Source organism: Cupressus sempervirens, chromosome 2 (genome assembly GCF_028749045.1).
Source record: "Cupressus sempervirens isolate cs-2001-9-10 chromosome 2, ASM2874904v1, whole genome shotgun sequence".
NCBI lineage: Eukaryota > Viridiplantae > Streptophyta > Pinopsida > Cupressales > Cupressaceae > Cupressus > Cupressus sempervirens.
In genome coordinates, this window is record NC_143119.1 from 230190199 (window position 1) to 230206346 (window position 16148).

At 36.3% G+C, this 16148-nt stretch overlaps 1 protein-coding gene and 1 long non-coding RNA gene across 3 annotated transcripts; one reads left to right on the plus strand and one right to left on the minus strand.

Annotated features, from left to right (window-relative positions):
- Positions 1-202: 202 nt before the first annotated feature.
- LOC149571884 (uncharacterized) lies at positions 203-1052 on the plus strand. The gene is made up of 2 exons (XR_016358785.1): positions 203-323; positions 411-1052. It is a non-coding gene; the product is annotated as an uncharacterized LOC149571884 (long non-coding RNA).
- Positions 1053-2466: 1414 nt separating this feature from the next.
- Positions 2467-14497, minus strand: LOC149571885 (polygalacturonase-like). 2 transcript variants are annotated; one of them, XM_089813294.1, is made up of 5 exons: positions 14138-14497; positions 3501-3629; positions 3245-3409; positions 3029-3119; positions 2467-2890 (listed from the first exon to the last, which is right to left on the minus strand). In XM_089813294.1, exons 1-4 carry the CDS (start codon positions 14354-14356, stop codon positions 3048-3050), a joined length of 585 nt encoding a protein of 194 aa, XP_089669420.1. In that variant the 5' UTR covers positions 14357-14497; the 3' UTR covers positions 2467-2890; positions 3029-3047. The 2 variants fall into 2 exon arrangements, with proteins under 2 accessions (XP_089669420.1, XP_089669419.1); XM_089813293.1 differs by having other exon boundaries at positions 2671-2890; positions 3065-3119.
- Positions 14498-16148: the final 1651 nt, after the last annotated feature.

Here is a 16148-nt window from a genome sequence, read left to right on the forward strand (position 1 = left end):
AGAAGCAAGCATAGTGAATAAAGGAAAAAGCGATAAAGAACAAGGAAGGAAAATACTTCGTACAATTAACTTCGTCGATAAATTTTAAAAGTAGACTTATATTATTAAAGCTTTACTCTTCTCGCAACGAAAAGTATAAATTAAAATCTTGTTTATTTATTTACTTAATTGAATTAATCCACCTTGTGTCCACTAAACAAATGGAATCTTAAAAGGCTTATAAGTCAACGAGCTATCTGAGGAAGAAAATGCGAGTCCTACTGTTATTTCCTTCCTTATATGCAAAGTTACATCTCCATAGATCATCGCTGAAAATCTCTCAGGTAAACAAGATCTCCCGTTGAATGTTTTCATGAGTTATTTATTTATTACACTTATTATTACAAAGTTGTCATCTGTGACTGCTGCAGGTTATCCTGAGTCATAACGACTTCACTTCTCTCTATTTTCTACAATGGTTTTTCATTCAAGCCGAATTATGAAAATCATCCAAATCCACAATGCCCCTCAGTGATATAATCGATCAGTTGTCTATACTGGCCATAAAAGCGTCTACTAATGCAAGAAATTTTTCATTAAGAGAAGTCCACCATATATGATTTTTTAAATATTTAGATTAATCTTTTGTTTTAGTAATTATACAAGTTTAGTATGTCCAGTCTGTTGGGCTTGGTATGTCCAGTGGGGAGGGATAGTTGATCAAGGGCCTTTAATCTAAGTTTGCTAGATCTGGAGGCCTATTTTTGTTTCGATTTATCTAATGATTTTGATTTTTAGACATGACTATCATCTTTTGAAATTAATTTTGCCTGCCTTAGCCTCCAAAAATTCAGACATATGTCTCCCCCTGATTGGCAGCCCAAAAATACTATTGAATAAACAAATAAAAAAGAAATCTTTTATCTTTCGAACACTAATTGAGATTTATTTGATTTACTCTATGTAAAGAAAAAGTTTTGGGAGTTGAAGCCCTACAGGTAATTGTAAAGCTTCCCATTTAAATTGTATCAGAGTTTCAAAGGCTAAAATAATATTATACAAGGTACTGTGCATGGGTCCTGTTTTGGGGACCGGAGAGTAGTTGTGATGTTTTATCTTTCTTTGGTTTATTGTTTGTGATGACAAATATGGTAGCGTAGCTATAATTTTGTTCATATTATTCATGTTTTTGAAGGGGATCACTTTTCTTGTTGGTAAATAAGATTGTAAATTGCATTAGAATTGTCATGGTTATTTTTGTGTCAAAGAATGGTTTTTTTTTTTAAAGAATTTCAATAAAAGCAATAGATTTTTATCATAATTGAATAAATATTTTTGTAAAATATATATTTAATAAATTAAATATATCTATATATACAGATCTACCATAAATAAATGTTCATCTTATTTTATCATTGTAAAATATTTTTAAATTTTTAATGAAACTTAGAAATTCAAGAATGCATTTCATAGTTTTAGAGAAGCATACATTTATTTTTACTATTCTTATTGTTCGGCTCATAATGATCTCATATTCACATTTGAGTGCTATTTTCTTACAAAATTAAGCTGATCATAATAAACAATGGAGGTGTGTGTGAATTTAGTCAAATTTTAGCCTTCTGTAAAAATTATGGAATTAAGATAGACTAATTGAAGGAAGAATAGTATTGTTATTAAGATGAAAAGGACTATAATAGAAAGAATGTGAATAAGAATAGCATATACTCTAATTGAGACTAAGGCTCTATGCAAAGTTTCTTTGAGGCCATTAATTCTTATAATCTCCTCATTTGATTATACTCTTCATAGGGAATCTAACTTGATCAAGAATGAAAAGTCTCCCTAACTTGAGATCTACAACCTAAAAAATAACTACTTGCCTCAACTTTAAGGAAAGAATTGCTAGATTTATTAAGGGATGTCTTCATCCACTTATTTTTTAGTGAATATTTCACAATAGCTATTCTAAGAGGGTAAGGAGTGTCTATAGTAGTAGAAGAATATAATCTTGTACTATTATTATTGAACATAATCCTACAACGCTCTTGTAGTGCTATGTGATTTTAATCAAGAAAATAACAATAAAACATAAGAACAATAGACATTTAATAACCACCAATATAATATTGATGATTCTTATAAAAATTATTTTTGAGAAAAAACTGAATATTTTTTAAAAGGATGTTTTGTCCTATTATTTTTTTAATCACCTTATTATTATATAGATTCTAATAAAATAAATAGAAATGTATGATGTATTACACTAAAACAATCTAACGATATACTTAATCTATAAATTATATACCTCTTATTATGATCTATGTAAAATATGACAATAAATATGAAAATTAAGCAATGTTTAAGAAATGGTTGAACCATTAAAATCGAATGCTTATTTTTACAGGTACCCTCTTCAAGAAGAGTATTCTAAGACTCCAAAATTATTCTATTTTAATATAACATCAATGTATAAACAATAGAATATCGAATATAAAGTTTTTCTTTCATTTTTATAAAATATTCTAGTCATTTATATTCAATCATAAATGTAAATATTGAAAAATGGAAAAATAATATTGGTAGGAGGAATTAAATTCACTCCATATAATCATCCAACTTGCTCAGAAACCGCCCCCCGCACACAATCAAATAAAAACATGAGCCAAACCCAGAAACAAGACACCCCTCTCAGTTAATCTCACCTCTCGAATTATCCTTCTCACATTACATCTCAAGTATATAGTTAATCTTCTGAATACAAATAGAAAGAATCCCAAATCCATCGTTCCAGGTGACGAAATTTCTCTTTCAAAACACAAATTCTATATGGAAGGCATTTGCAGTGAACTAAATCCACAAGTTTGGCACCAACAAAGAAAACTTCATTACCTTAGTGAGTTTCCTGTACCTGAAAAAAAATTAAATAGACTGCTGCAAGTGAATAATTTGATCCATAGGGGTTCCTTTTAAATATACATCATGGTTCCATACTAAGAAAAATACAGAACATTAGTGATTTTTCTCGAGATTATAGGTTGAACTGTACTAGCGAGAAAATATAAGGATTAATGATGCTTTGCACCGCTTCCTTTGCAACCATAAGCTGTGGGAAGTAGGCCGCGCTTCATTTGTTTTCTCTGCAATGAAAAGATTAAAAACATTAGAAATTAAATCTAACTCTTCATTAGAGTTCAGCAGCTAAATCTTCTAAAATCATTTCAATTCATAAATTTGCTTTCTTGAATTGAAGTTTGGCGCTCACTTGCTCATTAACCCACGTAGATTGTTCAGCCCACCATTTTTCTTCCTTCCCATTAATTATACCTTTGCCCGTCAAAGTAAAGCTTTCGAGTTTATCAAATTGCAATAGTTTATCAGTATTCTTCTCGGTTTTTGGATTTTGGAGTGCAGCTATGATTCCATCTACCTGCACTTGGAAACAAATCATTTATTTTTAGTAAAGAAAAATAAATAAACCAGTTACAAGTAAAATGAGCATTTCTGTTCAACTTATTGACCTTAAAAATGAAGCCAGGCTTGCAAGGACCCTTCAAAATCAAATTGGTTATTAGAAATTTCTTGCCTAGTGGCACTAACAAAGTAGCTGATGACTTTGTACAGGCTGCATTCCACGCTCTTACAAATGCCTGCCAGAGAAAACATAAAATTCTATGAAATAACAATTTTTATCATGTCATAAACTAATTGAAAATCTATTTCTCTTTTTATCTGCACGTAAATGATCTATTTCTATTGAGTTGATTCAGATCAGGAGAGCATTTTACTCCTTTTCAGTAATCTGTAGACAAAAACAGAATTTCTTTTCCTTACTTTCATAAGTACTAATTAGCAGCTACTACTCTTCCAAACCCCACACACATATATATCAGAGCAAAACAAGAGGAAAATAGTTTATCTGTGCTAGAAGTGACAAATATTTTACATAGTTTATAAATGTGTTAATTCTGATGACTAACATTGCATCCCTTCTTTGATCTGAAGGGTTCATTACGAAACAAAACATTATTTTGAACTGCTCAGACTTCTGTTCATACTTTAGTGAGAATACAGTCGGCTATTGTGAAGCTTCTTAAGAAACGCCTATTACAATGGTAGGTCATAAACTTTAGTCTATTGATAGGTTCAAGCATTTCTCAGCATATATAGAATCAAAATGAATTCATGTCTCTTCTATACAAAATTATGGGTCTAGAATATTAACTAGTAAAAACGAATCCTTGATAATCAAAACTACTTTTTATAGTATTTAATTTCTAGATTCCTAAAACTCTCACAATAGATTTGAATCAAGTACCGAATTTTTATGCAATGATTTTTTCCATCAGGAGATTTCTGTGATAGCAGTTTTACCTATGGAACACTTCACCTTTCTTCAAAGACTACTCAATTCTACGTGCTTACTTTGTTGAAATGTCTGAATACTGAATAGGTACATCATGCTAGACATCTTCCACTGTGTGCTTCCTTATTGTTGCAACAAAATAGATGTAGAAATCTTACAGCAGCAGCAAAAATATGAATGTTAGCAAAAAGAAACTACAGCAATGAAAAACAGGGGATGCCATCCCCTGTTTTTGTTAATCGGTAATACTCAGGATTTTTCCAGAACTCTGTTTCTGATCAAAATGTATTTTATTGATAGCTCATTCTTAAGAGTCTTTAACAGCCTAAAAATGTGGCAGATTACTCTACCAGTTCTTACTTCAATGGTTATTATTCTTCTGTGCTAGATGCGACGAGTCTTAGTAGCAATCTCCACAAACACTGTTTTATCCTTCATTTCGTCTTTCATTTTGAGGCTTGTTACTTTCTCTTTGTTGCTGCAATGTATTGAACACATATTTTGACTTAACCTGTGATGTCTACATTTAACAGCAGATTCTCTCCTAAAATAATAATTACAATCCCATACAATTTTTCTGTAACCTTTTATTCGTGTCACTGGTGATCTTCAGCTCTGCTATCATATGTAAAATCTGGAAAAGAGGTGAATGCAAAGAAAAACAGAGCAAACATAAACAGATATAAAAAACACTGAGAACATAATGATTTAGCACAAAAATACATTAAAACTTCTATTGATCTCTCATTTTGATTACATATTGCAGGCTACCTAGATTAATTATGTTAGAGAGTTTATAAGGTTGCAGCCTTGAGAAAAGAGGGGTAAAAATTTATTAAGACAAAGGAAAACAAGAAGGAGAGCTCAACAAGGACCTCGATCCTGAGCAACAAGATCATCAAATTCTTGCACCATCTCAAAGGAAAGTTGCCTCCTATCCCTAATATTCCAACCCGGATCATGACTAGAAGCCCATTTGGCTAAACAATCAGCAGCTCTGTTCCATTCATGAGGAATACATGTGGACCTAATGAATTGAAAAGAGGTAGAGAAGAGAATAATCTGATTAACAACAGTGGCCAGCTGCCAACTAACATCCTCAAGCTCCTGCGGAGAAAGCAAGTTCACCACCACCTGGGAATCAGACTCACAGATAATCTTACTCCATCCCCGCAAGCAACACTATTCCACAGCATATAAAATAGCCTGAGCTTCCATGAGATTGTTAGTGTAATCACCCTTATGAACTGAGAAAAAGAATTTAACATCACTAGAACTACAACGAGCCACTCCCCCAATACCAGCAGGGCTTGGATTCCCACGGAAAGAACCATCAGTGTTAATTTTCAGAACTCCACAGGGAGGAGGAGTCCAATGCCCATCCCGGTTAACTCGACCCTTCCTCTGATGTTGAAGTTGCCTGGAGATAGAATGAAACCTTTGAGTTGCAGCCCCATCCTGAAGATGAAAATTGAGGCGATTACAGATAGCAAGATCAACCGGATCCATACCCCCATCTAGCTCACACTTCACATGACTAGTTTCCTGAAGAGAATGTGATATCTTCCACCAAAGATGCAAAACAACAAGCCGAACATCTTGGAATATTCGACGATTCCTCACCAACCAGATATGCCAAAGCATGAACGATGGGCCAGCAATCCAAGCAGCATGGAGAGAAGAAGACTTGGAGGGAGCACTGCCCAAGGGAGCCCAGAACTCAAGCAAAGAGGAATCATGCCTACAAGAGCAACCCCAAGCGCTCCACCAAAGGTGCCATAGTTGAGTAGAATAGGAGCAATGGAAGAACAAATGGGAGACAAACTCCTCTCCATTACCACACAAAACACAATAAGAGGGGCCTTGAAATCCATGTTTACAAAGATTATACCAGGTAAGACAGCGGTTGTGAACCACTAGCCAGATGAAAAAATTGCACTTGGACTAAGAAAATTTATTCCAAACTTGCTTGCACCAAGGGACCTTAGCATCCCCAAATAATTGTCATCTCCTGATACCTAGCAGAGACATGATATTTACCAGACAAGGTACCGCCCCAAGCCAAAACATACGAACCAAGCAAAGAGGAACACTCTCGAGAGGCCAGAATTTGAGAAAGCTCCTGACAATCCATGTCTGTACCTCCAGGAGGCCAATCAGAAGAATGCTTCCATCTGTAACCAACACCAGGTCTCAATTGATAACGAGTCTTGTAATGAGCCACTTTATCCCATCTAGCGGCAAGAAAAGAGTCACAAAGAGACTGAAGATGAGGATACATGGATAAAATGGAAGGAAATCAATCCCAAGCATCAGACCAAAACAAAGCCTGAGAACCTCCATTACATATCCAAAATAGACCCCTCTTCACTAACACCGCACCTGTCTTCAAAGTATGCCAAACCATTGAGCCACGACCTTCAAGAGGAAGTGCAAAAACAGAGCAAGGATCAGCACCATGAAAATATTTATAAGTGATAATACGAGCCCAAAGTTGATGTTGTCCAGAGCACCATCGCCAATAAAGTTTAGCAGCCAATGCTTGACTACTCAAGAGATCTGATCGAAGACCAAGATCACCCTTCTTTTTAGGCCTACAAACAGTTTTCCAACTAACCAAGCTCCATTTAGTACTACGCAAATTACCACTCCAAAGGAATTGCCGAGAAAGAGCATCAAACTCCTTGAGAAAGTAAATAGGAGCAGCCTGAACCATGCTTCTATAAGTAGGAAGAGCTTGGATAACAGCTTGAAGAAGAGTCACCCGAGCAGCAGTAGAAAGCCATCTATGAGTCCAACGATTTACCTTATCTTGAAGCTTGGTAATCAAATTTTGTCAGAAGAAATGTGGCTGCCTAGAAACAGCAATAGGAATGCCAAGATAAGTCAAAGGAAGTGACCCAATCTAAAATCGTAGGATACCAACAATCCTGTGCTGAATAGAATCAGGAGTGTTAAAAAAGTAAATGGAAGATTTGTGCTCATTAACTTTCTAGCCTGAAGCTGCCAAATAATCGTCCAAAGCGTGTCGAAAGGCTTCAGCTTCCTTGATCCTAGCAAGACCTGCAAGAGCATAATCATCAACAAATTGAAGATGGGAAAGAGAAGGTAAGCCATTACCCCACTGCCACCCATGAATAGAATTTTGGGACACCTGATACTTAATGAATCTGCCCAAGCCTTCAACCATGATGATGAATAGATATGGGGACAGAGGGTCACCCTGGCGGAGGCCTCTAGAAGCACCAAATAGTTGAGAAGGTTGACCATTAATAAGAACAGAAAAAGAGGCAGAAGTAACACAACTCATAGTCCAACTCACCCAATCAGAGCTAAATCCAAAAGAAAGAAGAAAACTCCTCAAGAAACTCCATTTAACTCTATCGTAGGCCTTAGCCATATCCAGCTTAACAAACATTGCTCTCTCCCTTGAAGTAGCCATAGAGTGAATAGCCTCAGTAGCAATAACCACCCCATCCAAAATTTGTCTGCCAACAACAAAACGACCTTGTTCTTTTGAGATAATAATGGGAAGCCACTTTTTCATTCTCTCAGCAATCAACTTGGTAATAACTTTGTAAACCACATTACATAAGGCAATTGGTCTAAAAAATTCCAATTGATTAGCACCCTCTCTCTTAGGAATAAGAGTCAAGAATGTAGAATTCAAAGCTCGAAGCATCTGCTTGCTAGAATAGGATTCCTTAACCACCTCCAACAAATCATGATTAATGATGTCCCAAAATTCTTGAAAGAATTCAACTAGAAAGCCATCAAGACCAGGAGCCCTCCCCTTAGGCATGCCAAAGACCACCTCCTTCAGCTCTTCCAAAGATATTGGACGCATGAGATAATCATTCATTTCCTGAGTGATAAGGGAAGGAATACAAGACAAAATAATATTTTCTCCATTATCAGTAGGAGGAGAGTCCTCAGAGAAGAGGGTAGAGAAGTACTGAGTAGCCTCCTGGAACAAAGCTGGCAAGGAATTCAGTTGGATACCTTGAGAATTAACCAAAGAAGAGATAGTGCTCTGATTCTGGCGAGATTGCACTGTTTTATCGAAAAAGGCAGTGTTTCAATCACCTTCCTCAACTCTAGCATTTTGCTTCCAAAAAATTTCCTCTTGAAGTTCGCATTCTTCTAGAGCTCTAGAAGCAAGGGATTCAGCCTTGCCAAGATCCTCTGAGAAACCTCGATCTCTAATCTCCCTTGTGATGACATCAAGATCTTCTTGAGCAAGCCTCCTCATAGAGTGAAGGTTCCCAAAGCATTGCCTATTCCATATCCTGAGCTGCCTTTTAACATATTGAAGCCTTTTAGAAAATGAGAACATTACAGTACCATATGTAGGAGTACCATCTTTCCACCAACATAAAACAAAATCACGAAGAGAGGAGTCACGAAGCCACATCAACTGGAACTTAAAAGGAGGATGCATCGGAACACAAGCCCCTATAGCAAAAAATTTGATTGGCCAATGATCAGAACCCCTCTAATCAAGGATTTTTGAAGAGACAGTAAGGGTGCTACTAACCCAGAAGCAAGAAACAAGAAATCCATCCAGACGTTCTGAGATAGCAACAACACCAATCCTTCGATTATTCCAAGTATAGAGACCATTAGAAGGCTTAACATCAAAGAGATGCAAAAGAGATATGTGTTCCCGAAGAAGAGCAAAAGAAGGCCCCAGTATAGCCAAACCACCTTGCTTCTCCTCCAAACTGAATTGAAGTCCCCTGCAATTGAATATGGTCCCAAAGTTCCTCCTTTCCCACAAGATCAATAGGTGCATACACATTAGTAACCATGATTACCTCTCCTGAGTCTAAAGCAGAAGCTACCATAGAGAGAGCTGAGCGAGAAGACACCAAGCCAATGGGAGAAATTTTTCGTGGATCCCAAAATATAGCTAAACCATCAGCACTGCCTGTTGCCCCAACACACTAGCATTGGTCACGAGACCAAATACTAGAGGCATGTTGGACCATAGACTCCACAGAGAGCTTAGTCTCTTGGATACAAAAAAATCAGGACTATGATCAACCACCAAGTTATGAATAGCCTTTTGTCTAGAGATGCTATTCAACCCCCTAACATTCCATGAGAGAATAATCATCATTGGGTAGAATTGGGAAAATGAGAATCCAAAGTTTTCACTGAACCAGACTCAATCAATAAATCTCCTGTGAGTTTAATCTTCTCTTGGTCTATTTTGCGCCCACTCCTTAGAGGGGGAGTAAAAGAAACCCGCTTAAAGGGTCGAGGCATCAAGCCCAAGGGGAGAGGAGATCCCGTGCCTTTACCTTGATGGTAGCACATCCTTAACCAAGTCAGCCAAAACAACATCATTATCCTCCAACACCGCAGGTGTCACCAGAGCCTTTGTCACAGGAGCTACAGGAACCTCACAGTTGTGGTATACTACAACTTGGGATGCCCCACAAGCGTCATTAGGAACAGATCCCTCATCTAGGCAAACTAGATTAGAAGAGATAGGAGGAGGAATACCCTCCTCTAGAACCATACTATCCAGCACCTCAAAGCGGTTAAAACCTGAATAAGATAATCTTTCTTTCAAAAGCCTCTTCTGACCATGTCCCTTACCTCGTGGGCAAGCAGGGGTAAATCCATCATTATCTTGCATTTGAGCCTTACCCTTACCTGTAGCATCTTGCGGATTCATCCCCTTGGTAGTATTAGCCATCTGAGATTGTCCTTTCCCTGTAGTATTTGCCAAACCACCAACATTGCCAGCTATAGAACCATCTGCTCCTTTGGAAGTCAAGTTACGGGGGCACTAATGCTGTAAATGACCATACTCATGACAAAATCCGGCAGCGGAAAGGGAGGGATTCATAATCTAACTGCTGCACCCAAGAAGAAGCCCCAAGACAAATTTCCAAAGAATCTGGTAATGGGTTATTCAAATTAATTTCAACACAAATTCTAGCATAAGAAATAACCTTTTTATCGAGGGATTGATGTGCGATCGCAGTCAGCTTCCCCAACAAAGCAGCAATTTGTCGGAGGATCTCTTCATGCCAAAATTCCAAGGGAAGGCGAGGCAAGCGAACCCAAACTGGAACTGTTGAAGGGAGATCTTCAGCAGAATTAAATCCTGAATGTCAGGATTTGACAAATAACCCCACATGGTTGTAGAAATAAAGGCCTCCTTCAAAAACATGATCACGATCAGACATGCAAGAGAATACAACAAAAAAAACTATTCCCTGCCAACATAATCTCCATATCGCCTTCCACCTGCCATGAGTAGCGGATCCATGCCTCAAGAGCGGATAGGGAAATCCGAATTCTAAGAAATTTGCATATCAAAGCATGCTTGGTCCAATATTCAATGTCCTCCATTATAGCCGCTAGAGGAATAACCAGAACAAGGCGATCATGGCTACGCAGAAAACAACCATTAACTTTTTTCAACTTGGAGCTCTCACCTGAATAAAACGATTCAGATCGCATTGCATGCACAGTTGGAGAAGAACCATCTGTTCTCACCAACGCAGAAGAAATCCCAGGCCCTGCCATGCAAACAATAAAAACCCCAATCCAAAATTGACTGCAAAAGATTTCCAAACACACCCACGCAAACTATGTCCAACAGCTAGCAATCCAAACAGAACAAGAAAAAAATAGTAGAGATCAAACAACAATAACAGGCAAGAGTGGATGTAGGCAAGTTTTGCTGAACCACTATAATTTGTTGTGTTATGTGTTTGTTCTATTTTTCTATCGCTGTCTTGATATGATTGTTAAGTTTATCTACTTAGTTGAAACTTACAATTGGTATCAGGGCTTGGTTGAAAGCAAGGAGCAACTATGGAGTACAGGAAGGTTCTTAGTTTGACTTCAACAAAAGTTGTAGCAAATGATTGGGTATCGACATAGGGGCATCATTACATACTACCCCGCATAGGGAATTCTTCAAAACCTTTCAAAGTGGCAAATTTGGTAAGGTATTTCTTGCTGATGATAAATTTCTCAATATTATTGGAAAGGGAGAAGTTTTGTTAAAATTAGGCAATGGAAATAGTTGGCTTCTACAGGACGTTAAGTATGTCCCTCAGCACAAAAATAAGTCTATTTCAGTTGCGCAATTACTCTCTCAAAGATTTTATGCCAGGTTGGAATTCAATAAATGGAAAGTGACAAAAGAATCCTTATTAATTGCCAGAGGAAGTAAAAATAGATACTTTATATCTACTAGAGTCTCTCAATGAAGTGGGAGCTATTCATCATAGTAGTGGGAAGTGGCGACACAAGTTTCTTAGGCATCCAAAACAACAAGATGTAAAAAACGAGTAGCTGAAACGTAAGGTAAGAAATTGGGAAGTCAACATCAATTTCAATTTCGTATATAAGAAATTGAAAGAAGAAATAGTGCCTGACAATGAAAGAATTGTAGGCTACCTAGATTGATTATGTTAGACAGTTTTTATAGAGGTTGCACCCTTTAACCATATGGTTCCTTCCTATTTTATATTTCATCTATTCAGTATGCATTATTTCAACAACAGTTAAACTGACAGCTCACAAACTATGGAAGCACTATCATGCAGGAATTTTGTTTTATTTCTTGGAAAACTAAATAACTAACTCATGCTGAGTTTCAAATCTTTATCATCTTCAACTAAAATACTTCTCGCACTTCCTCAAACAATAGTTGCCCACGATTTTTTTAAAACAATACCTTTGCTATTAACCGCGACAAACATTTTCTTACCTTCATCTTCAATCTCTTTCCCTGAAGAAGAATTAGCTAGATCATTTGTATTAAACAAACACAAATATATCATATCACACATGACATGACATACGGATTTCTTTAATTTCAAATTTTCATTTTCTTTCCCCAACAACATACAGACCTGCACAAAGGTAAGCTAAATTGTCTCCACCACATCAATTTTTTCAATTAACTTTTTTAAGATTATCAATCTTAACCTAGATGAAAAGATAAAATATCTTCTTCCATTCCATAAATGGATACTATAGAAACAACTCAAAGCAAAACACTCTATACTATGAATCAAACTACTTAGTCATAAACCTTGACCACATATGATCACCTTATTACCCAAATAGTTCCAATTATACTCTCATATCCACACCTTCTAAAGATACCATTTTTACATCAGTTCAACAACAGATTACAAAGGAAGGGCATTCTTCAAGCCACATCAGACACCAGTTCAAGATCATGGTGGCTAGACAAAGCTTCATGAGACATGGTACTGCCTTCATCAAAAATCCCTTGGCTCCATTTGGTGTTGATATGGACGAAGATTGAGTGTGGATTTTCAAATGCAAGCATAATGTAGAACTGGATGGCCTTGGTAGCGAGAATTCTTCGGAGGATGAAAACGAAGAGGGTGTGTTAGTAATTGAAGAATCAGAGGATGATGAGGAAGTCATCCTAGAGATCGAGGAAGTGGACGAAGAGGAGAAAGAAGAGAAGGTAGATGAGGGAGCTGAGGGGGAAGAAGAGGGTGGTGAAAGAGAATGGTGTAGAGGAAGACGTTGAGGAAGAAGATGAGCTAGATCAAGAGGGCACACATGGTTACTCTTCTTCATTTAACAGGGGTTAACAGATATGCCCTTTACTGGCTCTTTTTGGAGTGTCTCCCTGCATTTCATAGTCTTAGCTTAGGCTTTTCTTAGATAGCCAAAGCATAGATAATCTCAGATATGTAGTTGGAAGCCTTTGGCCTCCATTTTGAATGTCTTGAGACCTTTTGGCAGAGAGTAGTCCGTAGAACTTGGACTTCTTTTTTTAATTGAAAAATACATGTTTCAAATTTCAAAGTTACAGTTAAAGACTGCAAGAAAATCAGTTAGAGACACAAAATACAATAAAGTCAATTAGAGACACAAAATACAAGAAAATCAACTAAAGACACAAAATAGAGTACATGGCTACAGCAGTACAAAATAGAGAACACGGCATAGCTATGGCAATACAAACAACAGCAGCAATACAAAATAGAGAACTTAAGACTTTTTCTTTATGTATCTCAATATATTTTAACAATATCAACTACCAGCCTGACCCCTTGTTTATAAACCAAAAAATATATAGAAATCGTTACTTTTATACTTCAATAGTTAATTTGCCGGAATTAACATGATTTGCCCAACTAATTTGTCCATAACCATAACTTCCTGCTCTATATATCCAATGGCTTCAAACGAGGTAGCAGGGAACATTCACTGGAAGCTGAAATCAAAGCCCAGTATGACAGAGAAAGGATTAAAAACATTTGAATCTCGTCTACAGACTTAGATTTGTACACTTTCCCAGTCATGGTAAAGCAACATAAATCTTGTTCATACCCAAAAATAAACAAAAAACTATCATGCCCTTTGCATAGGTTCATAGAAAACAAAAATTGTTTTCTACCCCAACTAAAACTAATTTGCAACTCCATTTCCTTTCCCTTCCCTGATATCATTATTAGCCCAGGAGAGGCAGAACAAAAATAGATTTTCCTCCTATTTCATTGTAGTAATGCTTACATTATCATTTTATAGGCAGGCAATCAACTTGTCACAGAACCGATTTTTTTTTTCAAAATTTACAAATACATTTATTTTAATATTTCACGGATATCGGAAGTAAGCCAAGTTGTATTTAATTCTAACAAAAAAGACCATTCACTTTCAGAGGAAGAAAAATGAAAAAGGAAAGGGTTTCTGCAGGGAAAATCATGGTATCCATTTAATCTTCACCAATGGTACTAATTAGCAGTAAGAAAACAAGAATAGTAAAGTTACCTCGGTAGAATTATGCTTTCCATCCCCTATTGCTCCATAATTTTCTACACTGAAAATACTGCCAGCAGCATCATGAGAATCATCAATTGTTAGTGATCCTGCAAGATGTTGATTGAGATCATTAATATTTGAAATAATCCCCGCAGTTTGAATTGTTATTGTCGCTGTTATAATGAATTGCAAGCCCATCAGGGCCATGAATTTCGGGGCCATGTTCATGCTAAACAAATGTTCTCCTGTTCTCGCTCGTTTGAATAGAATTCTTTGTATCTCAGTTTGATATGCTGAACTTTTTTTTAAGGTTTATGATAATTCTCTTTCAACTTTTACTCTCTGAATAGTTCGAAAAGCAGCTACCGTTTTAGGAATTTTATTTTTTTTAAATCAAACATTCTTTAACCAATATGCTTCCTCTTCTGAAATTCCTCAATCCTAACGAAAGGCGGTCTAAATCGTGCAAGGTAGGAAACTTCCTCCCTCATTTTCAATAAAAAGGCAAACATTCCTCGCTAAATCACTTGGCGTGGCTATTAAGCTACATAAGCTTCGGGAATGTTCTTTTAAGGCTAGATTAGTCGATGCATTGGATAAGGCTGATATGATGAATTTATGATCCTCTATTTGTCGAGGAATATTCCAATTTGAAATGAGTTATTCTTGTTTCAATGATGTGGTAATATGTGGTCTTTTACGTAAAATTTTAAAATTTAAATATGTACTATTTTATGTGGTTTCAAGTACGAGTGGGTTTGTCTCAGGTTTCTAAAAAGTTTGTGGCCTTCACTGGTTGGTAGCTCACAGGTCTAAACCCTCCATTAAAAAAAACTAAAATTTTACTTTTATAATTTTGAATGAAGTATTAAGATAAGAGTGTGAATTTGAAGTGAAAAAGTAGTTTGTCAATTATAACTCAAAGTGAATATATTATTAAGAGACTTATTTTCATAAAGTTAAGACAATGAATATTAATTGAATGCGGAAAATATAAATTTTCTAAGATTTTTTGAGTATTAAAAGAAGTATGTGTCTAGAAAAATTATTTCAAGCTTCAACACACTCATCCAATAAGAACAACATGCAAATCCTTATCCATGTTTCATAAATTTAAGACAATGAATATTAATTGAATGTGGAAAATATAAATTTTTAAAGATTTTTTGAGTATTAAAAGAAGTATGTGTCTATAAAAATTATTTCAAGCTTCAACACACTCATCCAATAAGAACAACATGTAAATCCTCATCCATGTCAACCACAGGGGAACTAGGAACACACAGATCTACAGTATTATGTAGATCCAAAACCAAATCAACAACTAGTGAATCCACACCAGCAACATCAAACTTCACATTAGTAGCAAAATCCATATCCTCCATCATGTCAGCAATAACATATGAATTCGGATCTATATCAATAGCCATATGCAAATCCTCATTCATAGGTAAATCACCATAATCATCAATCTCAACAATCTCATTGCTCACAACATGTAACTCATCACCAACAACAACCTAATTATCCACGACCAAGTGCTCTGCAATCTCCATATCAGACTCAACCAATTGATCATGAAAACAAATCTCCATCCCAACATCAACAAGGTTAGGAATATCCTTAGCAATAGCCTCAAGTTTCTCTACAGGTTTCACATCAGACTCCACAAACCAATCAACAAAACCAACTTCTTCCTTCTTGACCTTTCCATGTCATCTTCTCTCTTGAACAAGTCTTCTAACTAGCCAGACAACTCTCTTTTGGATTGGTAGACTCCAACTCTAGTAGCATACAACTTCCTTCTTTTGTTTCTCAACTCTTTTAGAAAAAGTAGTATCCACAACATCGTCCACTTGAGCTATTGTCTCATTAATCCTTCTCTCCACTATATTATAGATATTCGCAATCATCTTAGGGTCCAATCCTCTTGGAGCCATCTCCCAAGATATTCGCAAACCCTTTGCAACAAATCTTTCCCATGGTCCTTATGACAACCTTGAATTGTTTGCAAGTCAGA